The 23,659-nt window shown below is 38.5% G+C and overlaps 1 protein-coding gene across 1 annotated transcript in view; it reads right to left on the reverse strand.

Moving 5' to 3' along the window:
- NELL2 (neural EGFL like 2) overlaps nt 1-23,659 on the reverse strand; it is a 147,992-nt gene that overhangs the window by 20,273 nt on the left and 104,060 nt on the right. Inside the window, exons 14-15 of the mRNA XM_048065825.2 lie at nt 19,144-19,266; nt 16,965-17,060 (exon numbers count right to left, since the gene is read on the reverse strand). Coding sequence (XP_047921782.1) covers nt 16,965-17,060; nt 19,144-19,266 — 219 coding nt within the window. The remainder of the gene's footprint in view (nt 1-16,964; nt 17,061-19,143; nt 19,267-23,659) is intronic.

Below are 23,659 nucleotides of genomic sequence, written 5' to 3' on the forward strand. Positions count from 1 at the left end.
GAGTTAGAGACATAGAGCACAGTTTAGTCCAAAAATTCTATCTTTCATAAACTTCTTTATACAGGTCAATGCAAACCAAAGCCTCAGCAGCCTCTTCCTGTCATGAAGGAAACACCACAGATTGGAGGCTGTGAATATGTATAAATTAATTATTTCCATCTTGGAAGTTTTTCTGGGACAGTATAGCACATGGCACTCAGCTAAGACTGCCGGTTGGTAGACTCCCAATTGCAGTAATCTGTCCCAGTGCTAATTGGGTTATTATCACTGGATATATTTATAAAGATTAATGAGCAGCCAGCAACTTTCATAATATTCAATCACTACTGACTTAGGCTAACCTGAGATCTCATTTCAAATGCAACAGCCTTTCCAGCCTAATGCTAACCTCCAGAGCCACCCACATCCTATCCCCACAAAAAGTATAAATAAAATGCATACACTGAAAGAAAAATCATGTCAGAAACAGATCACCAAATAAGTTGTTTAGGGTACTATTAAGCTGTTTAAAAAGAGAAGTCTTCAATGTTTTTTGTTTTTTTTTTTTCTTCTTTTGTTATTGTTGTTGTTTGTTTTGTTTTGTTTTTCCTGAGTACATTTGGAACAGTCAGACTTTGATATGTCTATGCATTTGTCAACGCATTTTCAAGGGTGTATAAAAGAGTATAAAAGAGCATGTCCCAGCTATTCAGACTTATGCTCAGATAACAGAATGCCCGGTAGCATTAGGATGTCTGGGATATCTGATTATAGTAAATACGTATGCAATGGGGAAAAGGCCTTACTGAGTAAGACAAAATAAAAGTTCACTGTACTGCATAATGTATCTGCTGTCAAAACTCAGTAGCTGTGAAAGGATTCATCATCTCTACAGCAAGTTTTAGAGTCCCATATTTAAGAAGAGAAGTGCTTGTGTTGGTTTTCATGTTATAGCAGATTTCTAATATGATAATACTTGAGAAGACCCTGTTGTTCAATCAGATCTTTGATTTGAGATCTTATGCAAAAACCAGGTCCCAGTGGAGAAATATAAGAGCTTGAAACTAGTTCAATATACTGGAGCTATCTTGCTAAAATATCAGCTTTTGGGATTTCCATCCCGCTACATTCCCATACACTGCATGCAGTGCATGTATCTGTATATCAGACAGAAGATTTTTTTTTAAAGTGAGAACGAAGCCTAGACTGCTATAATAAGTAGTCGAAGAAGATACCAGTTATGTCAGAAAAGCAGTTATTTTAGAATGCCTATTAAATATGTTCTGTAAAGTCTGATCAGACCCTTTCTTCTAATACTACTGCTGGTTCCCAAAGGAACTCTTTCCTTCATTAATGGATGTTCTAGAGCCTGATTTTGCTTACAAGCTCACTCTGATTTTTTTCAACTTCCAGCAACTCTTTAAAGATAAGATATTATAGCATGAATACCAGGACATGCTTTCCATTGTACGGGCTCTCACATCAAAGCTTCCATTAAACTATGGAATATTCTTGACTTTAACTGTATTAGCATCCCAATATTTTATTCAGTTACAGGTTTAAATCATGAAGAGCCAGACTACTGCTGGCCTGTGGGGCATAGCAAAGAGTAGAGTCACCTACAATTTTATCTTAGAATAGCATAATTCCATGAGTAAAAGGTCTTGATATAGTATTAGAAACATCAGTTATCTCGGATAAAGCCGTCAAAGAACAGTGAAGACTACGGTCTTTCCTCTTCCTGCTCCTCTGTATAATGATTTAGGCCAGTGCAGGAAGAAATGCATTTTGGATGCCTTTGAAGTCGCTACTCTTCTTTATGTCTCTACTTCACCCAGACTCTTGCAGAAATTCTGTCTGAGTCACCTTAACACCATGATCTGCCTCAAAGGGCTGAAAACTAGAGTTGGAGTTATAATTGTCACATTAAAAATTGCTTCAACAGATTGAGTCAATGCTGCATACATGTTCTTCCCTCTAAATTTCCAACTGTCATGTTGCATGAAAAAATAACTGTCGTTGAAACAGGTTTTTAAATTTTTTTTTTAAATCCCATCAAGAGCATGATTGCATTTTTTGAAGTACCCTGTCCATAGAAAACTAATTTAGTTCCATTAATGAAAAGGAAGCAAAATGTGATTGAGGATGTAATATGGAATTATAGTTCATTAATTCTTCAAGTATGTAATTTTCCAGACTCCTGATCCCCCATTGATTTCTGCACACCCCCATAGGTCCTGCTAAATGCCAGCAAAAAGAAATTCAATTGTGTTGTTATTTCATGTGTGGCAGTGGCGGTGCTCCAAAATTAGATAAAAACATTATGAAAGGGAATTTTCCACTGACTGCTTCACCATGCAGCCCTGTTAACAATTCTTTGTTGTCAAGAATTGATCAATCACAGACCCCACAGATAACTGGAACTATGACAGTTCTTCATTACGCACCCAATATCATCTAAAGATGTGACATTTGTAACAATTGAAGATGATAATTCAGAACACCTAATTAGCCATGATGAACTAGGTACACGCATGAACAGCAAAAAATAAATAAAAAGAAAAAAGAGGAATATATTTTTCAATGAGATTCTGTGAAACTGATTGAGCCAATCCCCATTAGAAAGTTAAACTAATTGAGAGGTACTGGGTTTCTCTTAGACACTGACAAAGATGTGGTTTTGCTTTCACTTTGCCCATAATTCTCAGGACAGCACCTCATCTTCACTGTAATACACATTTCCATTTCCCTGTTAGCCCTATCTTGAAAAAAATAATTATTGTCTTTAAGATAGAAGAAGCACTTCTGTACCTTGAAATACACTGACAAAACCACTTTAGATGCATACTGGTGTTTGGAAGTGATGTAGCTCCATTTGCACATGTTAGGAACAGGACTAACATGGTAGTAATACTCCCTAAGCATGTCAGTTGCTGGATAACAGCAGTGGAGTCCTAAACAAAAATGCTAGTTCATTACATCTGAAAAATTAAATAAAATAAAATAAAATAAAATAAAATAAAATAGAAGAAAAAAAGAAAAGAAAAGAAAAGAAAAGAAAAGAAAAGAAAAGAAAAGAAAAGAAAAGAAAAGAAAAGAAAAGAAAAGAAAAGAAAAGAAAAGAAAAGAAAAGAAAAGAAAAGAAAAGAAAAGAAAAAAAGAAAAGAAAAGAAAAGAAAAGAAAAGAAAAGAAAAGAAAAGAAAAGAAAAGAAAAGAAAAGAAAAGAAAAGAAAAGAAAAGAAAAGAAAAGAAAAGAAAAGAAAAGAAAAGAAAAGAAAAGAAAAGAAAAGAAAAGAAAAGAAAAGAAAAGAAAAGAAAAGAAAAGAAAAGAAAAGAAAAGGAAGAAGATTTAGATTGTCCAGATGTTATCTCTTTTCCTAATGAGTGGGAAGGAAGGCTTTGCTTGCATAATGCACTGATTGAAGATCTTGAGTTTTCTCAGGTGAGGAATAAACTCAGTCATAACTGCGGGTTGTAAGAAAAACTTCTACATTTGAACCACGGATTCTACCAGCATATTCTCAGCTACGTTTGGTTTCAACTTTGCAAAAAGCTATTTCATTTCAGTTCTGGTACAAATTACAATAAATTTCCAATGATTCAGTTCAGAGGTTATTTCAGGAAAAAAAAAAAAACAACTCACAGAACAACTCAGTTTTGGCTAGGGTATGAACTGACACCCTGATCTGAGCTTGGTCTTCTCTTTAAGTCTTCTATCCTTTAGAAGAGTGCATAATTTGAAAACATTCTTACTTACATCTTACCAGGAACTTGTCACCATGACTCTCTTATGTATACCACATACCCCTGACCCGGAAGTGTTCAAGGTCAGGCTGGATGGGGATTTGAGCAACCTGGTCTGGTGGGAGGTGTCCCTGCCCATGGCAGGGGGTTGGAACTGGGTGGGCTTTGAGGTCCCTTCCAACCCAAACCATTCTGGGATTCTATGACCACAAATTTACAGTGCCACTCTTGAAGTGTCAAATCATATAGTGACTGTACACAACTGCTGAATCACAGAAGGAGAGAAAAAAAAAAGGAAAAAAGAAAAAAAAACTATATTCTTTGCTTGGGCTGTAAACATATCATTGGCATATATCTGCAGAGATTGCACACTCCCTCATGCTGACAGTAAGAGGAAGGGCTCCACAGGGATATGGTGCAATGATTGGCAGTGTTATAGATTTTAATTCCACTAATAGTTGAATGTCTCATAATTCATAAAAGAGAGACCCTACAGTGAGTTATGAAGGTCATCCTTATTTCCCTTGTATAACAGAAGGAAATTCTATTATAGTGCTGCCCAGCTGCACTATTCACATTCTATTTATAGCGCACTGTCTTTTAAGAACCTAACTGAAATTTTAGTTTTCATGTTTTGTAACGGAGATTCTTTCCTGTAGCAAGTAATAGCTAAGTAGTGGATGCATTTCGATGTTTTTAATAAAGAACAAAACTTCCTGTCTCCTCAAATCTCTTTTGTAGCACTCTTCTTTCCTGGTTTCTCGCTCTCTCTCTTTTTTTTTTTTTTTTTTTTTAAGCTGCTACATATAGGATTGTAGTGTTTCAAGAAGCTAAAGAAAATATGAAGATAAGTACTAGCTGACTCTTCAGCAGATAATAATTGTCTTTTGCTATTTAAAACTGACAAGGACTCTGAGGGAAGAAAGAAATAATACACACCCAAGAAAGCATGTCAGGCAAGGAAAATGAAGGAAGAAAAAGACAGAAGGAAAAAGCAGCAAAGCACATTAAACTACAAAACAGAAAGGGTGAGGTAAGAAGGTTTCATGCCTAAATCCAGAATACTCACCAAACTCAATATTGGGTATTTTTGTTTAATTTCTTTCAAAGATGTACTCTGTGAATAAATCTAGGGAAAAACGTGAAGCAAAGCAAAACTTTCCAAGCTTCTACAGTCACTAGCCATTGTCTCACTGCTCATTTCTGAGCTGATTTTTCATATGTGAGAAACATTCAGGTGATAACTGGGATTAGGGTGACCTCCCTTCCAGACACTGCAGCAAAGCAAAAAGCATTTCGTTTGCAGAACCTTGGCTTTCCTGTTGGCTTGCTACAGATCTCATTTGTTTATTCTCACAGGCAACTTTTAAACCTTCTTCTGCAATTTAATGAGCTAGCAGTTTTAGAATATGTCCTTGTTGAAAGTCAAAGGAAAAGTATTTTCTCAGGTTTTACGAATTCGCTTTGCTTCCCCTTTTGAAAAATACAATATAAAAACCACCATGTCTCCCATCAGATACTGACATATCTGAGCAGAGGAGCAGAAATAAAATCAGCTATGTCTTTGGATTTTTGCCACTGCCTTCTTTTACAAACCTTGTCACCTACTCAGTTTTCCCCACATCTTAATTTCCACATCTGTAAAATGAGGAGAAAGTGCCTATACCAGCACTCTACTTTTTTTCTGGTACATAAAGAGCTCTGTGTGAAAAGTTTTAAGTAACAGCGCTGATTCTGTTATGATTCTTGCATGGTTTGGGGAACAGGAGCTACCAAAGAGGCCAACTTGTTCTGGGGGGAGGTGAGAGGAGGAGCACTGAGCTGTAGAGACAAAAGCTGCATCCCCTGCCCTTACTCCCTCACCTACTTTACTGAGTACCATAGACGTATCATAGAAGTCACAGGAGCACTCACTGATGGTAATTTGTCTTGCAATTTTTTAAAACAGAGCTCACCATGTAGACCACAAATGTTCTTGGTTTTTGTTTGGTTGGTTGGTTGGTTTGGTTTTGGTTGTTGTTGTTGTTTTGTTTTGTTTTGTAATAATATAATATTCCCACATACAGTTTTGCTGAACTCTAAGGATCTTTAATTTTTCTGCATATTTGAAGGAGTGGCTGAACACAGCACTGGTACCATGGCAGTTAACTTTACATCACTGTATATGTTCAGAAGAGATATTTAAAGAGGGGAAGAGCAGGAAGCTATTTTTTACACCAGCACATTGAATTTCAGAATTTCTTATATACAGCTCATCAGTACCATATATCCCTTGTTTGTAACCCATCTGCTGGCTGCATATGTCTATTTTTCTGTAGCCTGAATTAGCACTTGGAGCATTGTTAAAATAGAGCATTCCTTGCAGGAAGGCTCATTCTCCAGGGGTTAGCTGAACACCTCTCTACTACAGTTTCTGAGACTGCCAATCATGTTTCCTTTTTTTGTTTTGAACTTCCTTGTAACAATAAATTTGAAGACTTGGCTTTTATTGGCACATGGGTAGCTGAATTTTGATGGAATTATTAATTATAATAATAATTAAACTGACACTCATTAATCCTTTAACAGATTTTTATTGGTATTATGAAACATGCAGTATGATTTCTCTTCAGAGGGACAGTCCTTTCTGAATATGAAGTTACTCTTAGGCTGTAAACATTACATGCCTGAGATTTATTATTTTTTTAAGAATAAAATCCTGCAAATCCGTTAATTTTTTTCCCTGATGGAAAAAAAAAAAAAAAAAGCATGCAGAGTTTCTTCAAGAAGAGTCTCAGCAGAAACTCTGTTCAAGCATTTCTTGTTCTCTCAGAAAAGGAATCTTCTGAATTCTTTTGGGTCAGGGGTGAAAATGGAAACTTTAGCCAATTTACATTCTTTATATGAATCATTAGAGAAATCTCTGACAAGTCAAAGGGGTCAGAGATGTGATAGTAGCCCAGACAACATGCATTTATAACCTATTATCTACCAGATTATTACTCAGACTTTGCATAGAGTTTACACTTTATTGACTTGCCAACTGATAAAGATTCCTAACAAATTTGGGATCTTCCTCTTACAGGATGTAAATGTCTGTGAGCTTTCATCTTGTACCTGGATGAATTTTACCCCCTTCCTTCAACCTTCACCTCTTCATTTCAGTATGTTTGTTTTAGAGGGAGTGAGGGACATGCCCTTTGCCACCTACAAGCCCTGCGAGCAAAGCTGCTGCTGCATCATGCATTCTACATGGTGCTCTCTCTCCTACTTCCACTGGACTTCAGTACTAAAGAAGATGCCAAACAGAAGAGAGGTACAGTTAGAAAAGAGTTAATGCCTTTGCCTCTACTTAGTTCTGCCAGTGTTTGCTCTTGTCAGTCTGCCTATGTTTATAAGAGCAACTGATGCCCAATTAAAAAAGCAGAGATTGCAGTATTTGCCTCTTTAGTGCTCAGTGTTCCTTAAGATGTAATATATCAAATGCTTTGCATGACTTTAAGTTAGGCAAAGTCAACATATTTTTCATGAACACATCTAACTAGATTAGAAAAATGCATCACACTTGAGATCCTTATGTGGGTATAACCTTTTTTTTTTTTGAAATTATCCCTATCTCAAATTTTATTAAATCATGGTACATCCGCTGCCTCATAAAGGTACAAGCATCAGTAGCAACTTGTTTTATTTTTATGCATGTTGGACTGGGCACCTATTCACCTAAAATACTAATTAGTTGTAGGGAAGGCAGATGATTTATGAATAATGCTATGAACATATTTTATGTTATAGTTCCTTCAGCTACACTCTAACTTAATGGGATTCTTGCTAACCCAAGGCCTGACTTCAGAAATGTATTAAAGCATAAGCAATTCAATAACATGTTTCACAGCCCTTTTTTTTCTTAGTCTTGATCAGAGCTACCATGGTTGAATGGTCTTGACCATTAATGGCACAGAGTCAGTTTTGGATAAGCCCAAATAGACATTTCAGAATGACTCAACACAACCTGCTATTGTTGTTATTTCATAGAAATAAACAAGAGAAACTGGCTCATATGCAAAGATAAAAGACCAGACGTGGTTCATTAAAAGCACATAACAGTGTATGTCAAAAGAACTACATCAATTCGTGTCGGTTGAATACAAGGCCCAGTTTTTATGAGATGAAAGTGTGAGAAAGGAGATCGGTTAAGAAAAGAGTTATTTTTATTAGGTTAGCCTAGAAACCAAAAGAGATGAGGAGCAGGGCAGAAAAATAAGACAAAATAGTCATTCATTTTGAATCGCTGAAAAATGGTTCAAAAATATAACTTTCTATACTTTTAATAAAATACCTTCAGATCATTACTGTAAACCACAACTAAGGAAAATAAACCATTACATCAGCAGAATTCTAGGGGACTTTCAGTACCAGCTTTTCAGTAATACCCATACACCTTCAATCTGTCAGCACAGAACCACCTCCATCTCCTGGCCAGTCAACTATCAAGGCCATCATTTGCCTTCTTTCTTTGTTTCACTAGAGGCATCATATGAACAGAGCTCATGACCAGAAGAGATGCTGTAAAGATGATAGGTCCTACCCTCATGATGTTATGTAAAGGGTATCACAGGAGTGTAGGGAAAAAATATAGGAGCCAAAAGTTAACTTTGCATTCTCTTCTCCAGAACAGCCAAAGGAGAATTTTTCAAAGACTTTCTAGGAATTTCAGATTTGACAGAGAACACATTAGGCCTGTCTGTCTGGAACAGGCACCCTGTATTACTGAGGATATTTCTCACTGTTAATCACCAGTCAGAAGTAGGTCAATATATTATGCTCTAACCAGTACATCAGAAAACTATATTAACAAAACAATGCAAAAGGTTGGCAAGTAAGCAACGTGGAGGTTCAAATTCATAGAATTACTGTTTTCACAAACTGCTTATTTGAAACTGAAGCAAGACAAAAGAAAAAAGAAAATGAATCAATGTACTTTCCAAGTACTGAAAAGACTTGGGGTCACCCCCAACGTACTGGATTACATGGTTCATGGGGGCATAGCTCAGTATTTGAATCATTGCCCTTAGGCACTATTTGCCTACAGACGTTCAGGAGGTAAAGTTTAATAGCTTTCACCCTAGGCAATAGGAAAATTACCTTAAGCTAACCACGCAACTTACTGTGGTGATTTTAGCCCTACTCCCTGCTAGTGCTTGTTCAAATCTCAAAGGTCATCTCATATTTTGAAAACATTAAAAAAAATTGCAACTACAAGAAAAGTAGAAATGAGATGACTGAAATACCAGTATGCCTTTGTAAGAAAATAACTCCTAGCCATTTCCTGCTAACTTATTTTCGTGTCACCAAAGATTATATATGAAGATTCTTTTTTCACATTGCATAATTGTAGTTCAGTGACAGGACTTCAAAATGTAAAGGGTATCCAAAATTCAGTATTAGGCTTCTGTATCAAGGTATTGGAAATCATCATTGTAACTTTTTTTTTTTTAATGTAGAATTAGCTGTTATGTTTAAAAATGATACAGAAATTGATGATATAGGATGCTTCCCATAAGCTAGCCCATCATTCTACTATCTGCTTTTCCTACAGTAAGTGAGCATTTAAAATGGAATAATATAGTGTAAGGTCTAGCACCACTGAACACACTAGTTATATGCATTACCTTGATAAACCAAGGATAGCTCAGAGAACATTATTCTTGCCTGTGCAATCAGTAATTCACATGCAAATAAACCATCTTTGAGAAGACCAAGACTGTGAGGCAGACCACTCATTACCCAGCCTGTGTAATCTGGGTAATGACCTTATGTAATAAAGATGCAAGTTATAAAGGAAGATATTTCAGCATCCTCAGCAAAATCATTTCATTATTTTTAGCAGCTGGGTCCTGTCTCTTTCTGCTGAAATGGAAACTACAGAAAATATTAATTAAATGCAGGTGCATACAGTAATTCAGAAGAGTTTTTACTTCAGAGTCAGCTCCTGCAAATAGAAAGTACAATTAGATATTTGCTGTTGCAAGCCTAAGTTAAACCAGTTTAAAGAGGATACTGAGAATCTCATTTGAGCTACATTTGAGCTATGGCTAGAAAGACCAAATTTCCCAACTCAATATGCCACATGCCCAAATTTCCATAGGGCAGGATGCCAGCAGATGTACCAAGAAAATGGGGAACACAACAGGTAACTCAAGGATGAGAAATAGCAGTGGCTGCCCAGGGCTAGGGAATGCACACTGCTAAGTCCAGCGATGCGGGGGGCACATCAGCTGGAGCATCCCTCCTCATTCACCTCCTCCCATAGCAAGGGAAGGGTCTGGGCTACGTGGGGACCTGCCACCACCTCCTCAGCACAGCTGTGGTACCAATAGCAGCATGCAGCCCAGCATGCAAGCTGGATCTCATCTGCTAGCAAGCCACAATTTGGATTCTTTGCATTTTGTCTTGGGTAGTTTTTATTTATTTATTTATTTATTGTTTTGGCTTGCATCAAAAGAACAATTTTAAATAGCTTATGAACTTCGAAAATGACTTAACTTGAAATGATAGAATTCAGTGACTCTAAAAGTCCTGACTTTCAGAAAATGATGAATTCCCCATTCACTGCCCTGTGGGATCTCTTAAAATGTTTTACATTACAAGTCAGGCTTAATTGCTATTTGCTTTAAAAAAGTTTTATCCAGGTTCAGTAGATTAACTCAACATTTTCCTATTTCTGTGAGTCAAAGTCAGCACTTTAATGTTACTAAAGCACTGCCCGCTGAAAGTATCTTCTAAGATATGGTCTTAAACCTGGCAGCCTTCCCAAAAATGGAAGCCTAAATTCTCTGGACACCAGGCAAGCAAGCCAGGCGGGATGTGAAAACCAATGAAATGGGGAAGGCATCACCTCTCGCTACAGCTCTCACTCTGGACAGTCCACTTCTGCACTGTCTTCAAATTCACTCACCACTTTTACCTTGCTCCCCTCTTTTGCAAACCATCATCTTTCTCTGGCTAGACTACGATCTGTTTAAAGGCACACTTATTACTTTAGGTTTATGCAGAACCTTGCACACTTGCACTATAAATTTGAGCTTTTTAACATTCTTGTTGTGAACTCCAATCCTACTCTCAGTCATTTAAATTTTCATTTTAAAAACAAAACTGAGTGAAAGGCAGATTCCTTAGTTGTGAAAGTTTTGAGTGTGGTACTTCAGAGGTTACAGTCAGTTTCTGTTAGACTGGGGCTAAGAATTTTTAAGAGTTGTGCCAAAAGTAATTCCAGTTCTTTTAGAATTGGTTCAATGCTCTGTGGGTTTCAAATGCCATTTGTGTCATAGTCTTAGCTTCAGAGCCTACCTGGCCACAAGCTTATTGTAGTTGGTTTAGCTGGACACCACTGATGAAGGGCTTAAATGGAAACAAATATGATGTTGAAAGTACTAAAAAACTATTCCTTCCCTTCCCTTCCCCCCCCTTTTTCTTTTTCAAAGTCAGTAACGTTAACAACTTTTCTGGTTGCTTTGACAATGCCTTCTATTCCAATACCAGTAAAACTATTTTCCCAACAACTAGGGTATCAGAATTAAAAGAATTTCTCAAGCTTCCTTTGGAACAGGAATAATAATAGTATTCAGTAATCTGAAGCCTGCTATTATTATGGCCAATGCACATGAACAAATTCATTTGGATTTGTTGAAAAGAGCAACAGTCACACATGCTAATTATTTAGCTTATGCAGAAAGTGGCACAAAACTCTAGAGAGATCTGATCTGTAACAACTGTTTTGCCAAATCACTTGTCTGTCGTATTTTAGTATTTCGAACTACAAATGTTAAGGATAAAGTCAAGAATACTTTTACTACATCAGTCTTTTTATTTCTCCATGAAGTATTAATGACACTTTTTGTAATTTTTGAGCTTTCCATATAGGGAAAACAATACAGAGAAGAGCCAAATAATATATTTTTCCTTATATCTGGCCATCTCTGGTAAGAGACCTGAAAAAAGATGGTGAGCTCACATATCATGCTGACCATTTTTTTCATAAATCCACTTACACATTTAACTACACTGTCAGTAAAAATACAGGGTTAGTATCAGTAATAATATAGGGCTGAATAAACGTAGAGTCTGTAGGTTAAACTTTTTCCCAACAGATCCTTTTAAACACAACAGCTTTGTGTGACAGTTTATTTTCAGCAGTTTGCCATGGTTGTTTAATAGCAGGTGGATATCATAGAATCATTTAGGTTGGAAAAGACCTCTAAGATACGATTCCTTTGATATCCAAAGAAAAAGTTTCTTATCAGGAAATGAAAGTTACAGCCAATCATCCATAAAGAAGCCATATACTTCCAACCAACTTGTTACAAAAAATACATCAAAACACTACTATAGTAGTGAAACTCTGCTATTAGATCTCCTGCATAAATAAAAGCGGTCCAGGGGAATACTCAAAGTACAAAATGAGTGTGGGAACTCAAACGAGAAGCTGACAAACAGCAAGAATGCAGTAATCTTATACACATGGACTAGCATATATGCATATATAGTAGGAGAACAAACCCACTGTTAAAGCTCTATCATCAAATTAAAGGGGAGTTACCATAACATCAAGGCAACCTAACAAAGTTATCCTATAACTTTCTGAAATAAAGCGGTTTTCAAACACAGTTTAAGACAGCATTTAAAAATGTCTACTGAAGAATTCATAATTTTGCAATCAAACAAGACAGCGTTGTCAGGTATTTTGAAGACGTTTAACTGGCACAAATATTTTCAGATTCCTTTGGTGGTATCAGCTGCAGAAGACAGTGCTCTACCAGGTTAACTACTGCTGTGCCTTGTAGGACTTGAAAATCTTTTAACACATATACAAGCCAACAAATGCACCCCTAACATTAATTATGCCTCAACCTATTTCCTTTGGGAAGAGAAACAAGAGTTTTCCCAGGTCTCATTTTTATGTTCTATTACCACTTTAAAAAAAAGAAGTGCTGGAGGTCAGTGTATCTGCACATGATTCTTACATCTGCTTCCTTGTCCCACTGATCCATTTCAACAGGGCATAGGCCACGATTAATCTAAAAGGCTTGCAGGGAAAATTCTAAAGCCTTGCAACAGCTCTGTTAACTGCAAGGCACTTCACAGTGAATACCTCATCTCATGAAAATAATACCTAACAGTACTAGCTGATCCTCATTCTTACGTTACTGAGGGAACAGCAGTTCCTACTGACACCCCAGAAGCACCCGCTCAGAAGCAAAAATCTCTATGAAATTCAATGCCCAACACCTAGTTACAGAAAGCTTTGCTTCTCTTTGCCAAAGCTGCATTGTGTTTAGGAATCTGACATACCCTTTCTGTGGCAGCTGACAGGTGAAAAGAATTACAGCTATGCCTCTAAAGACAAACAAGCTTCTGGTTACTAATCTACCCAAACTGGTAGTGTTGCTGCTTGGTGTCCCGGGTGAATGGGCTTGCCCTAAGACCACGTTTCAGCTTCAGGATAATTTTATCAGTAAATTTCTGACCTCTCCCATCAGAAGGAGGCTGTCTGCTTCCTACTCACTGGTGCCCAGTCACTGCCCCTGCTCCTCTCCACTCCTTTGGAAGGCTCAGAGGAGCTGTGAGTCTCATCCCTCTGGGCCTGATTGAATTTCCAGCTTGCACCTTTTAGCTTCCATGCCTACAGCTATAGCCAGTTCATCAGCTATTCACCCAAACTGGTGCAAAAGGGTCTGATCTCTTATTACAAGCCGTTCCCAACTGCAGCTTTGACAGATGAACGGTGGAATAGTGTAACTCCCCAGCCAACAACAAGGGCACCAAGGGAGCAGGCCAGGTCTTTGATAAATGGTAGAGAGCCTCATTAAAGACTTAAGGGAATGCTCTAGATACCAGCAATCCCAGCCATTTCAGGTGTGGTTTCTCCCTGTTCTGGGTCAATGGCCTGTCCTATGACACACAAGTCTGGCCCCATAGGCAAGACCTGAGCAAGGACAGCATCATCCGTCTCAGGCTTTGAGAAGAATATAGCGACAATATGTGCAGAGCTGGTGTTTGGAACGGAGATGGAAAAGGGTGAGGCACCCAACCAAGATGAACATGAGCCAGTAATATGCCCTTGTGGAAAAGACCAAAGGCCTCCTTGGCTGTGTTAAGAAGAGCATTGCCAGCAGGTCAAGGGGGTGATCCTTCCCCATTATTTCATGCTGTCAAGGTCATATCTGGAGAGCTGGGTCCAGTGCTGAGCTCCCCAGTACAAAAGAGACATGGACATGCTGGAGAAAATCCAGTGAAGGGTCTTGAAGATTATTTAGGGAGCAGAGCATCTGTCATACGAGGAGAGGCTGATAGAACGAGGATAGTCAGCCTGGAGAAAAAAGTCTGAGGGAGAACTTATCAATACCTCATGGTGGTAGGGGAGCCAGACACTTCTCAGTTATGTGCAGGGAAACGACTTGGGGAGGGTGGGCATAAATTGTAATACAGGAACATTTAAGCATAATGAAAATAAAACTTTTATTTTATTTTATTTTATTTATTTATTTATTGTGAGGGTGACTGAACACTGGAATTGGTTGCCCAGAGAGGCTGTGGAATCTCCAACCCTGAAGATACTTAATATCCAACTGGACAAAGCTAGGAAAAACTCACATTTGACCCTGCTTTGAGCAAGTGGGTTGGACACGGTCATCTGCAGAGGCCCCTTCCAACCTCATCCTCGCCACAGTTCTGAGAAATGATTTAAACAGCTACTAATCAATCTTTTACAGAAGGATGAAGTAAGAATTGGTGATTGTATTTTCTAGGCTATTGCTGCGGTGTGGATTTGACATCCTATTAATTGTTTCATAGGTTCAGCAGCTGATATCAATTTTTATAACACTACATGTTTTAAGTGAAAAATACCAATAATCTTCAATAAGCAGTTTTTAAATATGTGTGGCATAAACAGAAATAAGTAGTATGTGATTTAAAAATAGATATGGCATCTTATCATTTATGCAGTCTACTTGTATGTGACTGCAACTAAAGATGTCTGCCTGAAAAAAATTTATAACACTTTTGGAGATAAAGTGACTGTTCAAAAAGGGAAGCTTCCAGCATAGATTATTTGTAGTGTGAATGTCTTGATCACTTCAAGCTTAACAAGAACTACCTTCATGAAACTCTGCCACATTCACTGGGAGTAAGTAAGTGCTGTCTGAAGCTCAGGTTTTCCCTTATGGCTGCATGCTTCTAAACGTAGTCTCAGAATGAACAGGGCATCTCTTCCATTTGTCACACTGAAGGTATTTCAGACTGTGTGTGTTTCAAAGCCACTTGCAATTTGACTATAATCCCACTCCTGGACATTAATATCTAAATAAGGTGACCAGGCTTGTACCCTTTGGCTGACCACTGACATGATTTATTTCACCAGTAAGAACGAATATGATGTCTGGTGGACCTCCACCAGCGGAGCGGGGCTTCTCCATGTAAAATTGACCTACAAAACTGGTTTGGCGCTGCCAAACTGCCTCCAAATTATAGCAACAGTATCACTAGATCTCATGTATTGGGTCAAGACTAACATACTAATCTTACGTTAAATACTGAGATCAGATGTTCAGAACATATAGTACGACGCTTCCAAAGGCATTCAGCTCTGCTGCCTGCCCTCCTGTGAGGTTTCTGAAGGGCAGGAAGGCCAGCAGTCTGGCTGCCCTGGCAGGGCAATTGAGCCTGAGTGCACTGAAGCTAACTCTAGGCCAATATCTGAACTTTATGATTTGGGAACAGAGTGTACCTGGGCTCTCCTCGAAAGAAGAAAACAGAGACAGGACTTCCAGGCGACAATTTAGACAAGGAAGATCACCCTTTGACAGTGGCTGCTCATTTTGCCTATACAGACTAAAACAAAGATGCTTCTATTCTACACATTTCAGATAGATATAAAAACCTAGAAAAGATGAATATGGGCCTTGAAATGATACACATTATGTTTAGCTGATAACAGCAGAATGCTGCAAGGAGCACGTGAGACAAATATTACTAAAACAAAGTAACTGTTTTAATACTTCAGCATTATCTTAGCTCATAAACTGTTCCAAAAGAAACACAACATTTACATTGAAGAGACCTTGACATCCTGCATCAAATTATTTCCAGTCTGTGAAAGAGTGAGGAATACCTGAAATCTTGCCATTTTGACATTTTTCTAGAAATAGATCAACAATCAGGGTACTGCTTTTCACGCAGCACCCCTCTTGCGCTCTGTGGTAATATATGTCCAGCTGCAGCAGAACGAAAACAATCTCATTTCTCACCTCTCAAATGGACCAGATAATACAGAATTCAGATCAGTCTGTGTTTTTCATTAAACTGGACATGTTTACAAGTCAGATGAAAGCAATACTTGCTCAAATGACCTCCTTTCCTCTGCTTGGAAGATTTATTGAAGGCAATATAGAATGGCAACAATAGTCAATCATAGGTGGCAGACTGCCCTTTTATTAGGCATACTGAAGCCAATTAATCTAAGCGAGCTTTCTCTCTTTACCTCCTGAGGGCACGTACTGTTAGAATGCATTTTAAAATTCTGCAGCAATAAATAAAGGTGCTGAAACTATTCATTTGAACTTTGAGAAATTATTTACAGGGACTCGAGATACTAAGTATTAACACTACTCTGCTGGGCAAAGTGCCTCCTGCTGTAATTTGACTAGATCCAAGATTTAAAAAATAAAGCTCTAAAACAAGGCTTTATTTGTACAGCCATCCTCAGGGACAGCAAGAAGAGAAAGGAATGCCTGCGAGAGGAGATAAAAGCAGCAGGAAATCTGCCTTACATGGAGTAAAGAATGCTGAGTTAATCAAAGTCTTCAAATAAGGTTGCAAGGGAAGGTGGGCTAGCAAATGAGGGACACATTTACAGCAGAGGAGTAATCAGTTATTGGGACTTAAATCTAGATGACATATTATCTGCCATTTTTAAGAGATACCAAAGATCATTTGAGGTGAAAAGCAAGTCTATAATATTCTTATTAATTATGAAACATCAAAACCCAAGACATCTTAATTCATGTTCTCATTTTTCCAGTCCATGTGTTTCTAATTAGAACTGCTGTAATGAGTTCACTTGGGAGGCATGTAGGAAAAGTGAGCAACTTTTGAGCAGCAGCTTCCACTTTTAGGGCACACAGTTAAAACTCTCCTTTATTCTTGGATTACCTCAAGCATCCTTCTTGGATTACCTTCACCATAAATTCAATTATCATCTTACCAGTTTCACAGCTGGGGCCAGTGAAGCCTTGTGGGCAGGCACACACATTGGAAGCAATACAGGCTCCTCCATTCCTGCACCCATCTTTGCAAAATGCTGAAATAATAAAAGCACAGAAATTAACAAAGCTACGCTCAGTATCAATGCAGGTGTCCACAGGGCTCTGGCAGACAGACAAAATGCAGTCCCTGCAGCACTCAGCACAGAGGCTGCTTTCTCCTAAGGACAGAGGTCACTAAGGGATGGTTTATAGCCCCCCTGCCTCACTGGCCAGATGGGCTGACAAGCTACAGAAGGAGATTAGTGTAAATCATCTGAAGACAACAGCCCACATATGTACTTCTTCCCATGCACTGGAAAGCAGTGAAGGGCAGCATCTTCCCTTGGAACAGACCTCGTAGGGCAGTGCTGTTCTTCTATGCTTCCCAAATGAATGCCTGAGCACAACAGGCACAAATGAGCTCTAAATCAGCTGGCTACCCTCTTCGTTGATTCAGAGACTAGATTGAAACAATAAAAATAGCAATTTCTCTCAAGAGATTCTGAAGAACTCAAAAACATTTACCATTTACAGTTTGAAGTCAATCCCTGGATTTGTTTGTTGGCACACTGCAATCTGAGAAGCTGTGCTCATGTATTAAGGCATTTCAGCTTTCTCCAGATATAGTTATAAATATGTGCATGCATTAAAGAATCTCCTCTGCTTGCAGAGAAATGCAGCTAGTTCTGATGCAAGCCACAGCAGCTGTTTAATTGCTCTGGTTGTATCTGCAATACAGAATGAGCGATGCTCTGGTCACAAGAACCTACAGAACACTGGAGGTGAGGGTAGGTGGATGAGAGTTACCACTAAGCACTCCAAACTGTGGAAATCTGGGCACACTGCTCACCTTGCATCTGTGACCAGCCATGGGATGAGGCCTTAAGCCACATCTGAGAGCAGCTGTAGGTGTCATGAATTTGAGCTTTCCAGGTCTCAGTTCTGCGGCACCAGACTCATGGTGTGAGACCCCCAGCACTGAGTGAGACATCTAAGCCTCCTTGTGCAAGACAACCCAGAACAGCAAGCACAGCACATGAAAAGCTGCCAAACCCCCAGAGACAAGAAGCACAACCAGCTCCCTCTGAAGGACACAACCTAGCATCCAAGTCAGGGTTGCAGAGAATGGGATACATAGGCTCTGAGCCTTCTGAGTACTGCATACCATACTTTTAATATCAAAAAGGAGGTGAGGGATGCACTTCTACAGTGGGGACAGGTATCCCCTGAAATGTTAGATCTGCATTCAGTGCCGAAATAGGGTTATCCATCTTGTCTTTGCCACCTTTTTGTAAGCTGACACACCTTCACCTATGAGCTGCACAGGCTGAGCAGTGGCTGTGGGTTTGAACTTTCCCCAGCCAACTTCCTTTTCCCATTCCCCAGAGGAGGGAACACAGCATAAAAGGGGGTATTCGCTGACATCTCTCTCTCTGCCCATGTGTTTCCCTGGATGTGGCCTATGCTAAGGTGTTTTACAAGCTGCTCATTTATGTGAGGAATATTTAGAAGAGTCATGCTGTGACTCAGGTGAAGGAAAAACTAGTGCTAAGATCATAAGAGGGTTGTTTAGCCATGATAACGCAGCAGCACAATGTATCTCTGCATCGATATCAACGTCAACTGAGGCCCCTTTGAGTCGGACACCTAACACATCAAGTGGATTGAGTGCAATTTCAAGGAATGCTGGGCATGCTGTTGCTGCAGTTAGACCACCTCTCGTGTCTTGCCAGTTCACCTACAACTGCACTACCTTTCTTGTCAGGCATCCTCTACATCCTGTGCTAGGAGTCTGAGGACTCCCAAGGATTTGGGTCCATTTTCCTAAAAGCAGTAATATGACTTCTAATGTTTACCAGGGCCTGAGAATGCTAGAAAACAGGGCACCACTTCATTTGCAGCAAAGGGTTTGTGCAAACATGCCTACCACTTTTCTCATTTGCAATAAAAAGACACAGCATACCAAATAACTTCCACTTCATCCAAGCAATATATCAGGTGTGGACAATGTAGGTCTCAATGCCCAGCCTACCATTTTGGCTGTCTTCTTCAAGGTATACAAACAGATATGCATTAGCCACGACAAAGCACCTCACCCAGTTCAAGGCATGCTGAACCCCCAGGTTTTCAGCAGCTTACCTTTACACACAGTACCATTTCCCGTGTAACCCAGCTTGCAGACACAGTTGTGCCCACCCACAGTGTTGAAACAGAGAGCATTTTCATCGCAGTTGTGCTGGTTTGTTATACATTCATCATGCTCTGAAAAGTGAAACAAGAACAGGATACTCTTGAAACTTCACACCACAACAAAATAAAAGCTTTCTAGTAAGAGATTAACATTGTAGTTAGTGATGACACAGCAATATGCACACGTAACAATGGGATAAGCAGAGTACTCGGTTTTAGGACAGGCAACTACGCAAGGACTGTGTTGGAGCATAACTCCACTGTCATTAATGGAGAGCAATCATCATTACACTTTCCATGTGGGCTACAGGATTCTTGTAAATATTTGCCAAAGAGATGGCTAACATACTGAAAATCCATATGCTAGTTCTACTGTATAATTTATTCATGTAGGCTTATCCTATGCAGGAATCATACGGTTTCCTGCAGAAAGCTGACTAATGGTGTGAGTCACGTGCTCCAAGCTGTAAAAAATATGGTTAGCAGAAAGCTGGACTTCAAAATGTAGCCCTTGTTTTCTTTCACTTCAGTGCATACAAAGCTCTTTATTTTGGATGAGCTAAGTAACCTGGGAACAAAGGTCTGACTGCTCCTTAGAGTAAGGCACTTTGGTCATGGTGTGCTCTGAGATAGAAATCCTCAGTCTGGTGACATGCTGGGGAAATATTCCTTTGGGGGAATAAATTAAAACTATGGACAATTGATTTTTGTGTAAACTTGAAATGTACTGTTTAGCCTGAAACAAACAAAAAGTATTGTGCAAGCGTTTTAACTGGTGAACGTTTTAATGTCTTAGTTTGTGATTTAAAAAAAATGGAAAATGCAATTTCAACATGAGATGCTCTAAAATGTCATTTCCATATGTCACGTGAAATGCTCTAGTATATTCAAAATGCAGTATCTTAGTCTGTAGGCATCAAAATGAAATGTTTTCATCTTCTGAAAATATTTATTCCATTTTTTTTTTTAAATTAATACTATTCATCTAAGCATAAATAATTTCAGACTCCCTGAAATTTTCTTTTCAGGAAAACTGGCTGTTTGGGGAACATAAAGGTACGTAACTTGAGTCAGCACACATGGACCAACCTGCATGTGAGGTTTTCATAGCCGTCATTCTGTACAGGCTTTAGCAAATTTTATTAGTGCAGCTTATGGCAGTTCTGGCTGTCTGACACAGGTCTTAAATCTGGAATTGGATGCTCTTTCTTCCCTAGTCTTGGCTGTTACACTGCTCTGAATCTTCCCCTTTATAAATAAAAGCTGAAGTCTGCACACACCCCACAGGGTTGTCAAGAAAATTAATTTGTTAACATTTGCAAATCACTATGGAAGAGTTCAACTTGCTATTTCAATACTGGCCATAAACCACAGGAGTATAAAACTGGCAGAATGGCACATCCCTAGCCTACGACTAGATATAAATTGTCTTCTAGCAATGGTGAGTACCTGTTGTTTAAAAGAGGGAAAAATCACCAAAATGTAAATTTACAATTTTAAACACTGCACAGGTTTCTTGTGTTGTTTTTGTTGTCGTTGTTGTTGTTGTTGTTTGTTGTTTTTTTTCTTGTTTTGTTTTGTTTTCATTTCTTTGTTTGTTTTGTTTTATTAAACTAACCTGTTCTCCCTCTTCTAGACAGGGTCTTGCACGTCTCATACCATCACCAACACTCTCATCAGCCCTCAGCATGGAGGCCCCGGCACTCTCCAGGCCGAGTCCCTTACTGGATGCAGCCAACCACAGGCTGCAGGCCTCTGCCCTGAAGCATGAGATTTAATTACTTTGCTCTCAGCATGAATAACTAAAACTGTTATTGTTCACCAAATGATCCGGCACCTCAAATCCAGTTACAATATTTGACTCCAAACTCCTACCACAGTGAAATCTCTCATGCTGGCTGAAGCAGTATGTATGCTAGATCAGGCCACAAAATAAAAGAAAGGGATGTCTTGACCATACAAATAAGGTTAAAAGTGTTTTCTATACCATAATAATAGTCTGGCTTTCTAAGTTTGTGTTAATATTATGATATTACTTAAATATGGTGTGCTATTTAATAACATGTATATATATAAATATATATCATTTTCTCATTTGTAAAGGTTTTATATAGCATACAACAGGAAAATATGGAAATCTGAGAAACATTATGCACTCAGCAGGCCAAAATATCTTGCAAAGCCATTATCTTGGTATCTCAGGAGGCAGGGTACATACAGCGATACATCACGCTGGTAAACTCAGCTCAAATCACTGCGCTTGGCAAATTAAATATCATGCTCAATGAGAAAGTGCTACCATCCACCCCATGCCTTGGGGATGCAGCAGCATCCCCAGCATGCACAACAGCTCTTTACTATGGGTAAGAGCTTATTAGAGAAAAGCAGCTGGGGGCAGACTGACACCAAGAGGAGCGGCTCTAAGGGCCTGCCCAGCACATTTCTGAAAGCCCACAAGAGACCCACAGGCAGGGGAAGCGCTGTGGCTGCCCTGCCAAGTGAAATTTCTGTCAGTGTTCCAGTACAGATATGGATAACTCCATCTTGTAGTACTGGGGGCTTAAAGACCATTTGCACAGATGTATGGCCTTTGTAGGAAAAAGAAGACTCTCATCCTTAAATGCACCTTCCAAACATTTACTGTCTGGGCTAAGAAAACCTACTGAGTCTTTTAAGATGGACTTGCTTAAAGCATACAATACCAATAAAATTAATGGTCCATCAGCTAAATCAGAAAGCTTGGATTCAAAGATAACGTGCTTGGTTTCCTACTTTTGCTGTAAGAAAGTCCAGTGTTTCATATCCTCCCGTAAGAAAGCTCGTGGAGGATGTCTGCTGACATTTCAGGAGGAGGGTCCAGCACAGCCACGGAAATAGAAGTGCAGGCTCTTTTGATACAGTTTTGGTTACGTGTTCAAACTTGAGGTATGTTTTTCTTTTAAACAAAATACTATAAATTACACACACACACAAAAAAAAAAAAATCATGGCCCTGATAAATGATTTTTGGATTGAAGATTATGTGTTACTAGTTAGGGGGAAAATGTCCCAGAGTAACAGGAAAATTTGTGGTTCTATTAAAGGAAAAGACATTTTAAAATTATAGGAATAGAAAAAAATCAGCAAAAAAGAATCAGGATGTTCCACCTTCCACCCAGATTTGTTGGCTTGGGTTCGATAACACAGTTTAAACCATTTAAACATAGTATTTCATATTCCTTCCATACTTCTTCATATTTGCTTAATATATATTGAGTGGCACCTCACAGAGCAATCAGGCTGCACTGCATGATTGGCTCTGATATGGACTGATTACAAATGGTTAAAATACAGAGGAAAAATTCCTGCACATAGAGCTCTTTAAGACATTCACTCTTCTAATATGTGGCACACTATCCACAGCAATTTTGATGAGGCCATCAGAAACAGCTTTTGCCAGAATTCTCTATTAATAACAAAGTATGACTCTTCAGCTTTATTAAAGGTAGAAATACTTGATTGTAATAAAAAGGGTGGTGCTCTGTTGATAACTCTATATTAATTTGTGCTTAGTACAGGAAGTTATCTTAAATAGAGAGGACATTGAGGAGACTGAGTTCAGCAATCTCAAATACCAATCCATGAACTGTAGAAGAAGATAGAACTGTGCATTACAAAGAAGCTAAAAAGCAATTCCTAAAATAATCATTTAAAGAGAACTGTGAATATGGATTCTTCCACTTTTTAAAGCTCAAAAATATATAGAAACATTATTTGCATTATTTAGAAACGCCAGTATTGCCCAGATATATTTCTTATGCTCTAAGAAGAAGCACTGAGGCCATTTATTTCAAGTATCTTTGGAAATGATGTGAAACACATTTAACAAATGTCCCATACTTATTTCAGTGCACACCATAATGATGATGGGGACAGGACAGTATAACAGTATTACAGAGGAAAGGAAATAAAAATTACTTTTCCAGAGATATTTTAATGATCAACACACCTAAATTTACATAAACATTCAATGAAGACCAAAAGCACTGGTTTCAGTGATTATTTATAAAGCTATTTTATCTAATATATCCAAAATCCATTTTGCACTGGCTAGGAATCTATGCTCAACCATGCTAAAATTCATAAAATTTCTGCTCTGAGAACCAACTGAAGTTTTAAATGCAATATTTATATTGACTAAATTATGTCTAAAATGAGGTCTTTCTAGATACAAAATATTTTCCAGCTCCATAATTTGTTATTGCTCCACAGTAATAATAATAGCAACAGTAAGTGCATATGAAAGCTTCATTAAAAAAACATAGAATGTTCATTATGACACAGACGACTTAGAGTTGCAAAAATTATTTAACAATGTAATTAATTCAATTATGTGCATTTGACTGTGCATCAAACACACTACACACACACACACGTACATACATACACGCACAGAAAGTAAAGGTGATGTGGTTTATTTCACAAT

Source organism: Anser cygnoides, chromosome 1 (genome assembly GCF_040182565.1).
Source record: "Anser cygnoides isolate HZ-2024a breed goose chromosome 1, Taihu_goose_T2T_genome, whole genome shotgun sequence".
Lineage (NCBI taxonomy): Eukaryota > Metazoa > Chordata > Aves > Anseriformes > Anatidae > Anser > Anser cygnoides.